At 39.2% G+C, this 20153-nt stretch overlaps 1 protein-coding gene across 1 annotated transcript in view; it reads right to left on the bottom strand.

The window, feature by feature from the left end:
• LOC149794152 (SID1 transmembrane family member 1-like) overlaps positions 1 to 20153 on the bottom strand; it is a 156399-nt gene that overhangs the window by 37214 nt on the left and 99032 nt on the right. Inside the window, exon 20 of the mRNA XM_089968233.1 lies at positions 19328 to 19433. Within this exon, the coding sequence (XP_089824359.1) occupies positions 19328 to 19433 (106 nt within the window). The remainder of the gene's footprint in view (positions 1 to 19327; positions 19434 to 20153) is intronic.

The raw sequence follows: 20153 nt of genomic DNA on the forward strand, positions 1-20153 counted from the left end.
GTATTTATTTCCTTTGTATGCGTGTCTACACTCCTTCTGTTCGCTGCAACATCAGTTTTGATTGTTTCTATTTTCCGTCCATGTGCGTCTATATTATTTATCATCGTTGCAACATTAGTGCTGATTGTTTCTATTTCCTGCTCATGCGCGTCTACATTATTCTTGTTCGCTGCAACATCAGTTTTGATCGTTTTTATTTCCTGTCCATATGCAGTGATATCATTTATAGTTGTTGTAATCTCATCCAGCTTGGTATTTTTTTTACCAAAAAATTTATCAAAGTTGTCATCGATCCTGTTAACATTTTTTCGTAACGTGTAAAATTGGCCCGACAGCGTTGTAAACTCCGAAATAGTATTTTTTATTGTTGTAATATTTGGTTCGGTTACCGTCGGGGTCCCAAAAAAACTAGCGGTAGTGAGTTGTATACCGGTAACAGATTTTTTCACCTCGGCGACAGATTTATTCACCTGCGCGTCGAGTTCGGTCACCGATCTATCCAACCTTATAAAACCGTCTTGGATTGATGTTATCGTCGATAAATGTTGACCCGGTTTGAGTCGTCCGTCGCCGGTATACAGCGCGATAGCGTTCTCGGCGGCATCACGCTGTCGTGTTAAAACGTCATCCAGCGACACATTACTGGATTTCAATTTACCCTGGCGGTCTTGAAATACAACTATTTCACCTGGGTCAACACTGGTTAGGTTTAACGTATCGGCGATTTCATCCTCGATTAGTTTTTTTATGTCATCGGTGGCGGGCGTTTCCGTGGATTTTTTCAGCGCCGAAACCGGTCGTCCCCAAATATCAATCATCGTTATTGTAAAAAAAAACGGTGTTTTTAATTAACCCGCCGGGCCTCTACGACCCCACTAGTGTATTCGTTTACAACCACATGAGGTGGTTTTCGCGATGATGAAATCGCCGCGAGTACGTTCAATACCTCACGGCCGCATATCGGTGGGTCGCTTAATCGCTGTGTTGGCAGCGTGGAATAAAAAACCGGGGCTGAACACGCCCGGATATACCGCATGAACTCGGTCGGCGGGGCTAACCCGTATGAATCAAAATAGACGATCGCACGCGGATCAATCGCGTACGCAACCCAATGAGTTCCCGCTCCGGAGGACCCATCGAGGTTAATTATGCCGGTTTCAATATTCCTTGGTGCCGCCGGTAATTGATCCCTCATAAAAACACCCCTGAAGTTTTTTATCGCTAACGCGTCGGCGGCATCTATTAAATCAAAATTAGACATAGGAGTCATTAAACGGTTCCCGGTAGTCTGAGACCCTTTCCCGAGTACCATGAATACGGGGTTCCCGGTAGTCTTAGACCCTTTCCGGCCACGGATCGTTTTTTTTAATAGCCTTTCCCGGTTGCCTTCTTCAATGCCATCCCCGCCGCGGTACCAACGGCCCCTAACGCCGCCGCCTTAGCCACTGCTGGTGCGGCCGCGGCAATCAACGCTGGAATCGCAGCTAACAGCGGAAATATCCCACCGGTCTTTTCCATGTTTTTAATCGCTGCGGCCGAGAAATCTATTTGAATACCCTTTTTATTCTTCATCGCATCATTGAAATGTTTTATTTGACGCGCCGTCAACGATATCTTATGATTACCACCTGCCATCTGCGACGGCTTCAGCGTTATTGTGGTTCCGCATTGTTTAGCCGACTTTGATCGTAATTTCTTGACTTGACCATCAGTCAACTCTACACTGACGACACTATACGACATTTTATTGTAAACGCGTTTGTGTTTTCAATTACATGTTTTCCACTGGCGCATCAACGATTCTCATTTGTCCACCAACACCTTCCAACAGCATTGATTTATCGCTGAGAATGACAGCAACCGCTCTATAATCGGCACCACCCGGGGCTATACGAGCTCTAAAGTGTATATCAACGACGGATTGTCTCGTTAAATCAAGATGTTCCAACGAAAAATAATAAATCGGATACAGGTTTTTAAAATCAAGTTGTGATATTTGTAAACCGGTATCGACATTTTGATCACGGCCCATATATGACAGCAATCGATGATACACACGTGCGATATGGTTGTCACCGTAATTAAGCTGTATATCCTCGGATGGTTCCTGTTGTCCGTTTATTCTCAGCGAAACATCCCTGACTCCTAATTGATCAAATATCATATGGCTGCGTTCTTGACTACCCAATCGTTCCCTATTCTGTAACGCAACAAATATATGACGCGGGGCTGAAACACCCTGTTTTGATGCCAAGTGCCATATAAATGCATCAGCGACATTATCCTCTTTAGCATCAGTTGTTACCGCTAGCCAACTCAACAACGATTTCCCTCCCTGTTCCATAAATGATAACAATCGTGCTTCCGTGGTAACTGATGGAGTCAACACCGGCATCCACAATGCCATTTTAGTTAAAACGACTTTACCGTCAGCGACACCAGCAGCACGCCATATTGCATTGTTATCATCGCCCCTTCGCGTTAGCGCGATTGTATGCTTAGCCCCATAGATAACTTTTCTGACATTTCTGCAAAACCCAAATATGTGATGGAGTGGAATCGCGCATGAAAACTTTCGGCGTGGTCTTTGCAACATTCCTACTCGTGCTGAGAATCCCATATTGTAATTATCGTTAATACTTTTCATAATATTGAAATCAGCGCCCGGTCTTGCCCTGCGGTCTGGATTGGCTGCTTCAGCTTGATTAGCAACTGCGGTATCTTGTGGTGTCAGCACGTTAACGTACTGAAGATGATCAGCGTTATTAGTGGTATCCTTTGCAAACATCATAGATGGGCCCGCCGATCTTGTATAATCATCTGAATACCTCGCTAACCCAATTATCGTCGTTGCAACATCAACCTCGCGTTCTATTGATTCAATTTCTCGCCCGTCAATAAGATATCTGGCGCTCTCAAATAACGCCATGATACCGTTGTTGACGAAACCAACTCGAACACGATTGTCATCTGCGTATGGTGCATTATCGGCAGCATTTGTTACAAGTTCTCCCTCAATTTCGATAAACGCTTCACACGGCAAAAAGAACTTGCTGGTATCTTGGACTTGAAGTTCAATTCGCGATCGTAGGTCGGCTTGTGGTGGTTGATAGGAATAAAATTGATAATCGCGGACAGAATCGTCCCTGCGCACTGGGGCATCCATATCAAACGCGGAATCAGCGGTTCGCGCAAACATTTTATTATTTATCATGTTGATGTTTTCAACTGCGATTTTTTCGTCGTAAATTCTTTGAATTCTGTTTAAGACCACTTCCCGCTATTGCGTTCATGAGCGCGTTGGTTGCCGCATCGGTGGATGACTGAGCCGCCAACGACTCTAGTTTTTCTTCCACGGCGTTATTTATTACTTTACTGACATTTGCAGGCATCACTGTTGTTGATGGCATCACCGGTGGTTTCTGTTTTCTCTTTCTCACCAACGACATTAGTTTATCTCGTGCGGCAGAAAACGCCTTTCCGGCAACATCGATTCCCTTATCACGAATAACATCAATAGCCTTCATTCCTAATTGTTTGGCTAACGGCGCTACTTTTGGAGCCATTCTTGTAAATAACCCCGCAATGGTGCTACCGAGACCATCTCCATAGTACGCGCGGTAAACAGGCAATCGCGAGTTTACCACGTAGACGAGTACTGGTTTATCATGGTTGTAGTGTATGATCATCTTTATTATAAAAACACCAGTTTTCCAATTAGTGATTGATCACCCCCCTCCCCACCACCGAATCATAAATTTTGTCAAAAACATCGATTTTCTCTAAATGATTTCCTGGGGTTTTCATCGGCGGTAAAAATCCGCGTTTTTTGTCAGTTTTTGTCAATTTTTGTCGTTTTTTGTCAATTTTTGGTCGTTTTTGGTTGGTTTTTGCCGGTTTTTGGTAAAAAACATCGATTTTCTCTAAATGATTTCCTGGGGTTTTCACCCGTAAAAACTAACCAAAAACGACAAAAAAACGACCAAAAACGACCAAAAACTGACCAAAAAACGACCAAAAATTAACAAAAACGACAATTTTATAATTTTTTTAATCATCCACTAACTCGTCTATGAGCGTTCGATACGCACTAATGTCCATGATACCGCCCGTAAATAACCGCTTGCAAATATCAGCGGCCTCATTGATTATTTCCGGAGAGTTATTTCCGGCTCGTTTTCCTCCGATTAGTACCTCTAGCCGTGATATATCACTGAGAACACTATTAGGACAGGTAACGCCGTAGGATTCTTTACCAACAGAGTATCCTTTTCCTTTTTTTAGTTTTACCCTTTTTTTAACCTCATCGAGGAATGCTTTGTAATCGGGACCGCCACCACGTGGTATCGCATTCTCATGTATACTCGCTAAATGCACTATTCTTGCCCAATCATTTAACGTCTTTATATTTTCCTCGTAACCGCTATTGATATGCTCCTTATCTCGTGTACTCTTAGTAAAATTTGTGGCAGCAAAATCAACTAATTCTTCCCTGCTGCCGAAGCCTCTAATTTTATCTATTGTGCCCTTCTTGAGTACATTACGGGGTATATTCCCCCCTTTCTCTTTTTCTTCCGGTATTTCTTCCGGTATTTCTTCTTCTGGTTCTCTTGCAGTAGCACCTAGTTCTTCTTCATCGGCCATTGTAACATAAGGTTCTTGTGGGTCCATTACAGCGAGTGGTGGTGGCCTCCGTGTTGTTTCTAAAGACCTCTTCGTTTGTTCGGTCTGAGCCGCTATCTTTTCAAGTACGCCAAGCAGTGACGCCTTTTTCTTTCTTTCTTCGTCGGGAATATCCCCGTATATCGCTGTTTTTACGTCTTTGGTTGCACTCGTTATCGGAGCAAAGAGTTGTTCGCTTCCAACAGTAAAATCGGTTTGTAGTTGCTGCCGCGTTTGAAGTTGTTCTCGGACCCTGTCTCGTAACGGTATGAACTTTTTAAGCGCCGCTAGCCGCTCTCTGGCTAGCCGAGTAGTAAGTGATTCGCCTACCATTATTGCAAATTGCTCCGCAATTTCTAATTTCCCGCCGAGTGTACCATCGGGGGCTCCACGGAGTTTTCGTCTATAATCCTTCTAATGTTTTTGATCTTACTAGAAATCTCCCGGCGTCGTTCATAAACACGTCCGAGTTTTTTTCGTATTATTTCAACGGCAGCGAATAGCCCAATGAATGCATTTGCGTCATTGTGGTACAAGTTTTCATTAATCGTATGTTGTAATCGTTTTATAAAAAAGTACTCGCGGGCCAGGGTAAAACGCCCCCGTTTCGATTGTTCGTTAATAATCTCATAATCGGATAATATTTTTTCGCTGTCGAGACCATCAGATAATTCAATTCCTTGATTTTTTAATTTTGAAATCTCGGCTAATATATTATTGATGTCTTCGATATTCATATTCTTATAAAACATCTTGTTTTTAAATAAAAAAAAATTGAACCCCCCCCCCCGCACAGTGTGTTATTTTACAGACAATTCGTCAGCGCCATAGGCGCCGGTGGCCTTTGTCACTCGCTGATTTCTGTTATATATGAAAATCGAATTCTGTGCCCAGTCTTTTTTGAGATCGCTTAATTCTGTATTCCTTCTGCAACAAATCGTACTGAGGCTCTACAAATGTCAAAGCATCTACTGGCTTCATTCATCGACTGAAAAGTTTTTTCTTCATAAGTTGTTGTATCAAATGACTTTACGGGTTTTGCTTTCTTTGAGTATTTACCATTTTGGCCTTTTTTGACATTCTGACTTTGCGAGATAGCTTGTAGGTTTATAAGAGAATTATCAGTCTTATTATTATTAATATGATCAATCACAAGCCCATTCTCGATTAATCCGTTAAATGCTTCAAATACCATCCTATGAACATAATAATTCTTCTTTCCGGCACCAAACATCAAATAACCCTGATTATTTACAGTACCAACCGGCTTCTTCAGTCTGCGGTTTCTAACAACGCCGTCGCGAGATGCCTCGTAATTAACGAGCACAGGATGCGGCTGAAATTCTTGGTCCATTTGTATAATAATACTATTTGTCTAATTCATTATTTGGTTTAATTATAAATCTTTCAACGTAGTCCTGAGGAGTTTTGATGACGAAGTCGGCGGTGGGGTCAATGACGGCGTTTTTAATTCGTTTGTCGTAATAACGTTTTAGTTCCCTGTATCGCTTTCCGCCACAATTGATACACAATTGCGATTTTCCTCTTACACCAACGCGACAAACCAAGCACGGGAGGGGGCCAAGAGAACCATTACGAACGCTTTGTAAATGATACCCGCAGAATTCACCTCTACATGATTTATTGCACGGGGTTATCGACCCAATCATTAACCATTTGCAGTGATTCATTATACTGTATTCTTTTATTTAAATACTTGTTTTAATTATATGGATGAGTTCGAGAGATTAGCAGCAATTAAGCCCTGGAAAAATATTAGGTTTAATCTCGACAGAGTCCTCAAGGACGCACCAAAAGCGTTAATAAACGATAGAACCCTGCTGAATAAAATACGCGATTGTATCAATGAATTCAAGCGTGATGGCGCATCTCATAGTTGGTCAACATTTCGAATTGATGGCGTTGTTGATGCTACCATGAACGACAACCGCGCAGCAACGATAATATCACAACTTGGCTCCAGCGAGTATTTCTTCAGAGTAAAATTCATTGTCCGGGTGGAATCAGGTAATTGGATCATACGTGATAAATTTGAACCAGTTCTCAGCGACAAGAAAACAGTCATTGTTAGCCGCGACTCCAAGCCCGGGTTGTTAACCGGAATTGACAGACCATACTATGAACGAGCGTATCCTGAAACAGCAGTTGTTTATGGAATATACCCGTTAAATAAGAAACCCGATATCGGAAAACTAGCGCCGATGAAACAGTCAACAGGGATAAATTGTGTAGCAGAACGAATAATAGAGCATTTTACAAATGCATGTCGAGGAAACAAATTGACTGATTTACGACGCAGCAAAATCAACCGGTGGGAGGAGACAGTGCGCGAGCGTGGAGCAACAATCAGCGACATAGCGAGATTAGAAACGTCGTTGAGATTTCCAATAACCGTTACAACGATAACCGGTAAAGTATTACACGAATCAAAGTATAAATCAAAGGGAACCCCAATCAAAATTATTGATCATAACGAACACGCGTGGACGCCCGCGATCACAGTGTTTCCACGGGATAGAACGGTAAAGTATATCCCGGGGGAATTTATACAAAATGGTTTTCTCGCGGAGAGAAAACTATTTGATGCTATTGCTTATTTGTGTAAAAACGACCCTGTATCAGTGTGGTTACTTCGCAGCGCTGAAAACGATACGGATACCTTTGATCAGTTTGTAAGACCAAACGGTGAATTATACCGCACTGAAGCGTTTCACAACAAGATGAAAAAAACCGCCATGGAATTTGAAGAGCATGATGAACAACTGCTAACAAATTGTTTCACGATTCCATCGGTTGCGGCTCATGTTGCAGCAAAGAAAAATGCGTGGAGCCCAACGCGCAAGGAATTTCTACCAGATGTACAATCCAGTTGTTTGATTCGCTCGCGTAGTATCATTTGAGTTCGCGGCAGGACTTCATCGCTGTTGCTATATTTGGATCGGTAGACACATGGCTGAAAAAAAGTGGTTGCCAATAGCGCTGCTACGGTATATGATTGATTGTAAAATGCTAGTTTCTTTAATTGTCAGTGACGCGATTATATCATACCGGGCGCAGACTGAAGTCTGGTTACCAGAACCGGAGCGTCTAGATAGCATAATTGACGAGTCCAGAAAACACATTGATGCCGACGAGGAATATATCATCGAATGGTCCAAAAAGATATTCAACCAACGAAACAGAGAGGCAAAAGATCTCGGTAGAAGAATAATTGGTAAGTTCACACAAGGTGGAAAAAACTGCGACTACAAACGATATTGCTCACGGCTGATTATAGATGACGCAGAATATGATTTCGTAATCAAGGACGCAGTGGCGAAAAATAAATACGTGAACTGTAAAACAGCTTTCTTGTCCAATGGAACAAGGTTGGGTACAGTTGTTACCTACAGCGATGGAGACAGCCCGGCATACCCGCATTTGAGGGCGTCTATGCTGGGTTACGCCGCTATCAATTTATTCTCGATGATAAATAGATTTCCTGACACCGCGGTTAGAGTAGCCGTTGATTCATTTTATATTGACGTAAAGTATAAGGGAAACATAGCCGAGTTTACTAGTCCGGACGAGAGTTGGGGTACATGGAGAATTAAAAATGAAATACGACGCGATTATTCCCCGTCAGCAGATGTCACCGTTGAGAACAATTACCTACGCGGTGATAAATTGTCAGAATGGTCTAATGCACCACCGTGTTCTGATCCAATTTGTAGACACAAAACAGTTTATTTAAGCGGCTGTGGCGGGTCAGGAAAGACGACTCGGGCAATTGAATTATTTCGAACGCGGGCAAGTATAATCGTGCTTACACCGACCCATAGACTAGCGCGAGAGATAAAACAACGAAATGTTGACGCCGTTACTTATCACAGCTTTTTTCGATACAGCGGCGGTGAGTGGACTCTTGATCGAATGGGAGAAAAATTTATTCCTGAGGTTATCATCTGGGATGAGATATGTACTGTTTCGTTAGATGTTTTACAAATGTTTCTTGATTGGTTGCTGCTCGCGAATACAGCGGTAATCATGTGTGGGGATCATGGCCAACCACCACCATTTGTCGGCGATGGTCCACATGATTGGTTAAAGGGTTTTGTGGACTATTATGAAGAAACCGATACTGATTACCGAGCACTTGATGAACAACTGCGCGAGGTTAAAAAATTAATCAGATTACAGCCGGATAGAGTTCAATGTGAAATAATCCGCGAGGTGATTCCGGAAACGCCGTTAAATGAATTCTGGGAAACATGGAGACCAAACGATTTGATTGTAGCGAATAGAAAGATAGTCAGAGACACACTTCAGCGGAAGTTGTTTACGTTGCATAAGGAAAAGTTTCCAACGCGTCCAGTGCCGTTATGTTATAGACCCGCGTATACACGGCGGCAGAACATTGAAGTTGAAATCCCGGCCCCCGACAGCGTCAGGGACAAAAAAACAAATTCTCGTGCTGAATGATATCGTGCTCGTTGATATCAGCGTCGTCGAGGACGCGCTACGTGCTGATAAATCCCCGTGGACGCTAGGATACGCAACGACAATACATTCCTCGCAGGGACTAACCATCACGGACACAATTGTTTGGATGGTTGATAATCGCATCGAATGGTCAAATCTAGTCTATCTTGCAGTGTCCAGAGTACGAAGGATAAATCAGCTTCGAAGAATTGTTATTGACGGAGTCAGTGACGGAGTCACCAACGACAACGACATCATCGATGCAAGCGTCATTGATAGAAAACTCTCGGGTTACCGCCAACAGGATAAAAAAAAACAGCGGCGTTTTGATATTGATGCCGAATTAATAATTGCGTTACGACAACAACAGAATAATCACTGCGCGAGTTGTAATTGTGTAATGCGTTGGCGTTATTCGGATAAAGACGCTCGCCAATTTACCGTGGACAGGATCGATAACAGTCTCGGTCATGTCAAAAACAATGTGAGATTGACCTGTCTTGAGTGCAATAGACGCAACGGCGCTAGTTAAGACCACGCGGGGGTAATTGAGTATCGTCAGGTATCACTTGTAGTTGCTCGCGTGTAAACCCCCGCTGTGGGGCAGTTGGATCCAGTCTATAGATCGGTGGTCTACCAGTTGATCGTGTTATGGTTGATATGTTATGTGTGGTAACACTCCAGATAGGATCAGTAGCTCTTTTTTTACCGCCTTCAAGCTCTCCTGGTTCATATAGATATCTCACGGTGACATCGCCGAGAATCGGCTTGGAAACGCTATCTATTTTTGATCTTCCGGGTATATACTTTTCTTTAATCGCGTCGCTGGGCTTCATGTTGATTGCTCGGGTAATCTCGTTATTTAACGCGGCAATTACGCCTGGCAACCTTTTGACCCATTCACGAGATCGTTTTTCTTGGATAAATTCCTTCGCGTATTGATATCCAAATAACCGTTCAGCAACAGTCCGATTGAATCGTTCAACAATTGCCTGATCACGATGTAGCGCAGTATGACCTCGTCGTATCGCGACGCTATGATGTTTCAGCGTTGATAGAACAGCGCCGCGAAATTCACTACCGGGATCAACTTGTAATAGATTTGGCCAGCGCAGAGGACCTCTTCGATAAATCCGCTCAAAAGCATTGGCTACTTCAGTTGCTGACTTTGTTTTTAACGGCTCCGCTTGTTTGTATCGACTCGCAACATCAACTACGGTTAGCGCGTATTTGTAACCGTTGTCATGCGGCAGAAATAGTATATCAGCCTGATGAACTTCATTAGGTACGCTAACATCAAAGCGCGAGAAGTTGATTTGTTTAGGCGGTGGTAGATAGATTTGCCATATAGCCTGTTTGGATAACCAATTAGCCGCAGTGGCCCTCGTTACTTTTGCAGCGCTTGCAAGCTTACCAATTGCGGCCTTCCCCTTCCAGTATCCTCTCGGAGAATAATTGATGGATTCCATGTTGTTATTATAAACGCTATCGTTTTCAATTACCAGCGCGAGAAGCTCCGCTTCCAATCATTAATTTACCTTTCATAGCCGATTTTACCAACCATGAGGCCAATTTTTCTTTGAAGGATTTATCAGGAATAGCATTTAGCGCGTGAATTAATTTTACGTCCGCGATATGACGCTGTTGCAGATCGCTACTTTTGTAAGCAACATCATGAGCATGACACGCCTTATCGATAGCGTTTATTGGATACTCACCGGGTTTGGGCTGATTTTGATCATCGAGTCTGATATCTAATCGCGTTCCGGGGCCACAGTAGCTATATCCTGGGAGGTGTTTTTCTCCTGGATACTTTGCCCACGGGGTTCCGGGGAGTTTTGATAACTTGGCTGCGATGTCACCTCCTCGCTTTTTTTTAAAACATCTCCGGGTCTAATAGAAATAAATCTAAATTTCTTTATACCGCATTGTACACACTTGCCAGTAAGCGCCGATCTGTTATTTCTTGTTGTAACGGTTGTCATATCATTTGTGCCAGTACGCACTCTACACTTTACACAATATAGATCCATAATTTATGTATAGAGACATGAATATAATTGACTTTTCAGCGACTAAAACAAGAGAACCAGTTAAGCATGTTGCAGCGTTACCAAACTCGATCCGGATGATTATCATCGGACCATCTGGATCCGGCAAGACGCAATTGTTACTCAATTTAATAATGAGATGGATGAAATGGGATAAATTGTATTTAATCGCCCCTAGCGTAGATGATCAACGATGCTACGAGGTGTTGAAAGATTTCAACGAGAATGCATCAGCGATCGCTGAAAAAAATGTCATCGAGTTTATTACGGATATCAATGATGCACCGGGTATCGATGATATTGATGGCGACGTTAACAATCTAGTCGTGTACGATGATGTTATGTTAGACAATCAAAAAAACCCAGCTAGGATATTTTCCAGAGGCAGGCATAAAAACACTGACGTGATATATGTCACTCAACGATACACTCAGATTCCAAAAGTAATCAGAGACAACTGTAATATTCTTGCTGTATTCAACGGCGTTGATACACACACGCTACGAAATATTTGGCAGACATGGTGCGGCGGTGACATGGACTTTAATGTTTTTCGAAACTTTTTTAGTCATGCTCAGTCGACCCCACATGGATTTGTAACGATAAATTTACATGATCCTCGGACACGATATCGTATCGGACTTGACCAAATATTCGGTTAAATTGTAAATAACCACTTAGCAGCAGGGGGGGCGATGACATCGATGCGGGACGCCCGATGATTACCACGGGAAAACACCAACGAGATGTTGTCGCGAAATATAGCGTTTTCGAGCAAAAAACGCTAAGTCTCCATTTGCCAAACGGAGACTTTATTTTTTTTTGTTCGAAAAGTGAGATTTCGAAGGAAGGCTCTATTTGTCGTTTTAAAACCTTAATCAAATTTTGTCGAAAAAGTTGTCCGATTCGCCCCCCCTGCTGCTCATTGTCTGTTAGGAACTACTTTCTATTGTAAACAAACAACAGAAGCAGACACCAGCACTTTTGATTTATAGGATTTGTCTGTGGATGAAGTTTGAGCCATTTGAAAGTTGAGATGCTAATGTTGATAATCTGGATGATTTCGCAGTCACAAAAGAAACTTTCAACGAAGCAATGAAAGAACATTATATCCGAAATGTCCAGTGATGGCTCTATGACAACAAACAGGAGACATGCAGCACTGAAATTATCATTCTGGATCATTAAACACGTATTCAGCAGAAATGTTTATAATGATTTGCAAACTGAATGGTTCTGACTATAAGCCATGTTCTCCAGGTTCTAAAAATAAAATAGCACAGAAAGGCATCTTAAGTCTAAGGGGTTTCCCATCTCTCTTACATACAGCACATTTCACAAGTCGGTTGAAGCATTAAATTAAGGCTGGTTTTGGAAGAAGATCAAAAGCCTCTGAGCCGATAAACCACAATGATGAAGAATTTTATTTCTGCTGGAGGGGCCCCGAGTGTCCGAGTGGTCTAAAGCGCTCACCGTTCCAGATCACTGCCATCTCACCTCTGTCTACATGGGTTCGAGTCCAAGGCCCGGCTAGTGTGGGTACGTGGGAAAGCCTGCCAGTAGCTTCTTGTGGGTCGGTGGTTCTTCCCTGGGTTTTCCAGGGTTCTTCCTCCACCAGTTATACTGGCCGCCATGTATAGCCTATCTTGTGCTGAAAAATGGCGTTAAAACCCTAGAACAACAACAACAACAATTTCTGCTGGTGAAATGGTCTCTCACATGATTGCTGCTTTGCAATTTTCTCCGTTCTACTTTTATTTTGAAAATGTTTGGATTTTGAGGATTAGACAAGCAAAGAAAAATAAAAGTTTGGAGATAAATCAGTTTTCAATGATTCCTCATGTACCCAATATTTTCAATATGCAGAGAGAGACAGCACAAGCTTTGATGGTACAAGGTTTGATGACTACAGATCCATAGTACCTCACGTTTTTTCTACCGGAACAGTACTCTTCTGTAATGTGCATAATATCATATAAAATTCTTGTATTTTCACCAATGTATCTTCCTTTTACAAAACCAGTTTGATCATACATACATACATACATACATATACACACACACACATACATACACACACATTATACATACAGTTATAACTGTCAAACTAACCAGATTTGAGTAGATAGAGTGACATTAAGGCAATCATATACATTTACTTAGTAATACTAGTCATATTACTCATATACTTAGTACTACTAGTCATATTACTCATGTACATAGTACTACTAGTCATATTACTCATATACTTAGTACTACTAGTCATATTACTCATGTACTTAGTAATATTGGTCATGTTACTCATGTACATAGTACTACTAGTCATATTACTCATATACTTAGTACTAGTCATATTACTCATGCACTTAGTAATACTAGTCATATTACTCATATACTTAGTAATACTAGTCATATTACTAATGTACTTAGTAATACTAGTCATATTACTCATGCACTTAGTAATACTAATCATATTACTCATGTACTTCGTAATACTGTCATATTACTCATATACTTAGTACTACTAGTCATATTACTCATGTACTTAGTAATATTGGTCATGTTACTCATGTACATAGTACTACTAGTCATATTACTGATGCACTTAGTAATACTAGTCATATTACTCATGTACATAGTAATACTAGTCATATTACTTATATACTTAGTAATACTAGTCATATTCCTCATGTACATAGTGCTACTAGTCATATTACTCATGCACTTAGTAATACTAGTCATATTACTCATGCACTTAGTAATACTAGTCATATTACTCATGTACTTAGTAATACTAGTCATATTACTCATGTACATAGTACTACTAGTCATATTACTCATGCACTTAGTAATACTAGTCATATTACTCATGCACTTAGTAATACTAGTCATATTACTCATGTACATAGTACTACTAGTCATATTACTCATGCACTTAGTAATACTAGTCATATTACTCATGCACTTAGTAATACTAGTCATATTACTCATGTACTTAGTAATACTGTCATATTACTCAGCCACATGTGAACTGCTACTCATATTTACAAGTTACAAGTTAAATCATAAAGACTACAAAAGATTTAGTGAGCTAAGGAAGACCTTTGTTCGCCCAAAGAGTAACTGTTAGAGCAATTATCTACCTTCCACAACTCCCCCAAAATATGAAGGTGCATGATAAATAAAAAATTTGGAATATGAGCAAGCATTTTGCTTGGTTAAATAAATGAAACAATGAGAAGAAGAAAAAAATGTTTGAAAAAAAAACTGAAACCTCAGTGCTGGCTTATTAAATCACATCTTGTTTGAATATGTTGCTTCTACATTACAATTTATAATTAATTATGTATTTGTTTCATTTATAATAATAACTTTTTATATTTTGATACTTTAATACATATCATCATATTTAGAATTTATTATAATAATTATGAAGTGTTGTTTGCACAAGGTATATAAAAGGCATACACAAACCTCAGCACAATCATCACAAAATACAGAAACATATACAAAGATGACAATTCTCTGAAATAAGCTGATAGCTGAAGAAGAGAAAAAAAGTCTAATGATGCCATTTAGTGATATATGTGATTTATGATTTGAAATTAACCACTGCATCAATGTCATCAAAAAGGTCAAATCTGAGTCTTCTTCCTAACTTTGTCTTGGCACAGACCTGACAATTAAAGTACCAGGCAGATTCTATCGTAGAATGCTGAGAGAGCCTGTTAATGAGACCCCTGTTTAGTTGGGTGACATCTTCAGTTATTCTTATGGAATATTTGTCTTTCAGTTTTCTTTTGTCTTTTATGATGGCTATTTTGGCCTCAGAGTTCATGAATTTCAAAATTACTGGCTTTGGTACTCCTGTTGGTCTGGAAACTCTATGGATGGCGGTTATGTCTCTCTGGTCCATGTCTTTACCTGTAGTTTCCTTAACTAACTAAACCTTTTGGTCTTCAAATTTTCACTTTGTGTCTCCAGCATGTTAAATATTTTTACACTGTTTTTTCTAGAGTATTGTTTATTTTGATTTGATTTCTGTTTGCCTGATGTGCTGTGGTTTTGAGTTCTTCTTTCAAATTCATATTCTCCATTTTTGAATTTTCTAATTTTTCTTTCAATTGTTCATTTTCAAACACTAAAGATTCCATCCATTCTTGCATATCTGTCATCCTATCTTTTATTTCTTGCTCCATTTCTCTTTTCAACTCTATTTCCGTTTTGTCAAACAATTGAGACACAACGTCTGACACCACCCCACCTAATTCCTCTCTTGTAACCAATAAGTTGATGTCTTCTTTTGTAACAGTTCCTTTCAAGGTTGATTTAACATCTTGCAAATCTCTCTGGATTTAGTAAACATCACTCAGTTCCTCAGTGTCCATAATTAAGTCTGAGTATTGTGCTGCACTGGATTGAGTTATTGCTTGAACTGGTTTGGGGTTTTGAACTTTCTTTCCTTTTCCCTTGCAGACTTGAGTTGAGGGTAGTTGGAACTGTTTTCTTATTACTCATGGTGCTAACATTAGAGTTGCAAGTACTTTAGCTTTTTGGTCACCAAAGGTTAGTGGATTAGTAACCCAAATGACTGTATGGATATCTCTACAGCAAGCACACAAGTACAATAAGGGGTCATCTCAAATAGTCAGTGTAGGCCCTAACACATCATAGAAATAACACCAAAAACCTTTTACATAGAATATAAAAAGTATGGTTTTCCTTCTAAATTGCATAGTCATCAGGAATCCTAAGTATATGTATCCAATGAGGAAACATTCAGACACTAATATTTCCAACCTGAATTACTCCATCATATTCATAACTGACAGAAAAACACGAACACTTGAGAGAGATCTATGTCTAGCTGCTAGCTCTGGCAGCCATCTTGAATCTCACTCCTAATTAAAATTAGTTTTATCTTCCCCCACTACATTTTAACATCAGTAATACAATTCTATCTGTAGGCAGGGAGGCTGATGACCTCCACTGGAGTAAAAGAAAATATTAAATTAAGTTACTCATCTTACAGTAGAACTAATCCACTGCTGTTAGACTAAAGTGGTCTGGTCTAAGGTGCTCTCCATTATGGATCACTGCCATCTCACCTCTGTCTGCGTGGGTTCGAGTCTCGGATTATAATTAGTCTCGGATTCAGCCAATGTGGGTATGTGAGAAAGCTTGTCAGTAGCTTCTCGTGGGTCAGTGGTTCTTTCCAGGATTTTTCCGGGAATCTTCCTCCACCATTAATACTGGCCGCCATGTATAGCCTATCATGTGCTGAAAAATGACGTTATACCCTACAACAACAACAACTAAAGTGGTCTGTTTCACTGTGTTGCAACTGTGGGGAAAAAATACCCTTGCTTTTGTGTGTTAAAGACTAATGGTACAAGGAGATCATATACAATCGACAATATGTTACCTTCATAATATCCTCTATTCAATATGCCAATCACAGGCAATAACAATGCAAAACATGGCCCAAATCTCTTTTAGTATTTATCTTTTGTGCAATTTAATATACATTCAAAGGAATAAAAAGTTGTAACCAAAAAAACACTAAATATACTTAGACTGAAGGAACAGCAAATTTTGAACTAATATGTTAATATGACTTTAGGTTTTGAAGGATAAGATTTTCAAGATCAATGCCATGGTGGTGATATTTGATATCAGATTGGCACCATTTCTATTTAGTACCAATGGGACAAGTCTCTTGTCTCTTGGTGGTATTATGACTTAATAGTCGTAAAAGAAGTAAAAAGAAAGAGTTAAAAGTAACAAGCTTTGTAAAATTCAACTAAATAATTTATTTTCCAAGAAAAAAATGAAAATGTAAAAAATAACTATCAAAAAATAAAAAATACTGTTAGATAATAAAGAAACATTACTTATAAGGTATATAAAATATAAGATGAGCTGCTTAGATCAACTGGTAAACCATCAGACTTTAATTCAAGGGTCATGGCTTTGATACCTGCCCAGGTCAGCCAGTCCGCTGCCTCAAGGTATCCATGGGAAAGGCACAATGCTCTCATTATCCTCAGCATGATTAATGTGTTAAAAGCAGATCAACTGACCAATGGCCAGAGATAATTACAAATGTCAGCATAATAAGCACATACAAATTGTATCAAACTAACCACTTGATCTGCGCAGAGGTGCATTAGGGAGATTTTCTACTGATTGGAGATATCACATAAACTATGATTATAACTGTCAGATGCATCACACAACCAATGATTATAAACTGTAAGAGATATCACATACACTATGATTATAACTGTCAGATGCATCACACAACCAATGATTATAAACTGTAAGAGATATCACATAAACTATGATTATAACTGTCAGATGCATCACACAACCAATGATTATAAACTGTAAGAGATATCACATACACTATGATTATAATTGTCAGATGTATCACACAACCAATGATTATAAACTGTAAGAGATATCACATAAACCACCATATATACATGCTTATAAGTCAGTGATTTTTAAAACTTAGTTCAGTTCATACATTAGTTAAGGGTCATCAAATACACATGACATACAGTAAATTTTATAAATCTAGGGGTAATATTGGAAATTCAACATGTTAGCGGTATGTAGAAATACTGTTGATTTTCCCATTTCGTGTCACTATTCCCATTCAGAAATGTATATATGATATGCACTGTTATCTGTTTCATTATAACACTCATTACACAATACTTGTATCTGCAATTATCTGGATTTAATAATTTGAAAATGTAACAGGTAAATTAAATATTACTGGCTGTAAAATGAAGTGTGAATTAATGTTGTTTACCATGGGTGTTTACAAGTATACTGCTTCTATTTTCGTATAAGCACAAACAGCTTGTATTTGTATTATATTTTGTGCTTGACTGTATAAGCACTATGCTCAATGAAATAAAAGTTTGATCTGATTTATATTTTCATAACTTGCATAATACAGGGTTCATACAGAATTCTCAATGATAAATTCAAAGACTTTTCCCAAACTTTCCAAGACCTATTTTCACTAACATTTTGTATACAAGTTATGTTATATGAGAAAACAATGAATTCAAAATACTACAATATTGTTTAATGATGAAATTCAAACTATAATTAATCAAAAGAAAGAAACCAGGAAAACTCGATTACATCCAAATCTAACAACCTTGGACAATTTTATTTGTGATTATGGAAAGAAATTAAAATGTTTTGGTTTATTTCAGTTTTTAAAGACTTTTAAAGACCAAAGGGTAATCTGCTTGATTTTCCTTGAAAATGCTACCTCATTTTTCCAAAACTGTCAAAAAGCTTCAAAGACCATAAGAACCCTGCCTGACTTAAAGGAGGGTAAAATCGAAAGGCTCTTTTTGCACCTCTCATGGGAGGGATTCAACTTATAGTCAAGTCAACATCTAATCAAGTATATACAGTATAAATACATATACTGGAGATATCACATAAACTATGCCTATTATAACTACAACTATTGGAGATATCACATAAACTATGCCTATTATAACTACAACTGTTGGAGATATCACATAAACTATGCCTATTATAACTACAACTGTTGGAGATATCACATAAACTATGCCTATTATAACTACAACTGTTGGAGATATCACATAAACTATGCCTATTATAACTACAACTGTTGGAGATATCATATAAAATATGGCTAAAACTGTTGAAGATACCATACAAGCTGTGTGATTATAATTTTTGGAGATATCACATGACTACAACTGTTGGATATATCATATGAACTGTTCTGCTTTCATACAGGTGGTCATTTTATTTACAGCCTTCATCTCCAATAGATTTTTCAAATACATATATACATAATGAATATTCTTGACAAGTTTCAGGTACATTCCAGCTTTATTCACACTTTTGGCCAAGTCTTAGAGTGTGAATCAGGAACTCTCCCTGAAGTTCATGAAGATAGGTCATGTACTTTAAACATATTCTTTCACATATGAAATCAATTACTCATTATTGAGGCTAATGACTATATAATATTTTACATATGATATAACAAAAGAACCTTTCCCCCATATTAAATATTCTCGCTATTTAATAAAAACTGGGATAACTGTAAGAACGTATTTACTTACCTTCATTACGATGTAAAATGCACAATATAGGATCAAGTTGCCGATGAATATGGCAAGCAGGTAGCTGGCAAAATCTCCAGGATTGGTGATGGCGCCATACAGTGCTCTGTAGGATTGGGCAGAAAGCAGGAAATGGGAAAGAATGGTCATAAACAGAAATGATTAGGGTTCATGCTGGTGTAAGGACAATGTTTTGAAAAGAGAGAAATCTTTAAACCTAGAATGAATTACTGTTAATTCAATTTCGTGATTTGTAAAGATGAAATTTTTGTTAGTACATACACATATTGGGGATTGGTCCTGTTGTTTCCATGTAGGAATTATCAATTATTGGGTCTTTAAATCTTTGCTTTTTTAGCAACCACCAAAATCACAAAAACTGGTGTCCACAGACCTAACCCAACCATTTGTTCTCTGCCAAGATGTTATTATTTTCTGAGATTAAAGGCCATGGCAGAGAAATACCATACATCAAAAACATTCACTAGTGGACATTCTGCACATGTGCATTAGCCGTTCAAACAGGAGTTCAACAGTTGCCAGACTGATGGACTGATAAGTGGTTGGTGCAGAGAGGAATAACAGTGTCACCACACTATAATATGCTCTATTCTAACACAAATTTGGATCTAACACAATTGTGGCATGGCTCCCGAAATTTCATATTGTTATGCTAACATCTGGCCTGAGTACTGTATGCTGTGATAACACTCTAATAGTCATGCTAACATCTGGCCTGAGTACTGTATTCTGTGATAACACTCTAATAGTCATGCTGACATCTGGCCTGAGTACTGTATGCTGTGATAACACTCTAATAGTCCTG

The sequence above is a fragment of the Sinohyriopsis cumingii genome, chromosome 8, assembly GCF_028554795.1.
Source record: "Sinohyriopsis cumingii isolate HCF-2022 chromosome 8, ASM2855479v2, whole genome shotgun sequence".
Classification (NCBI taxonomy): Eukaryota; Metazoa; Mollusca; class Bivalvia; order Unionida; family Unionidae; genus Sinohyriopsis; species Sinohyriopsis cumingii.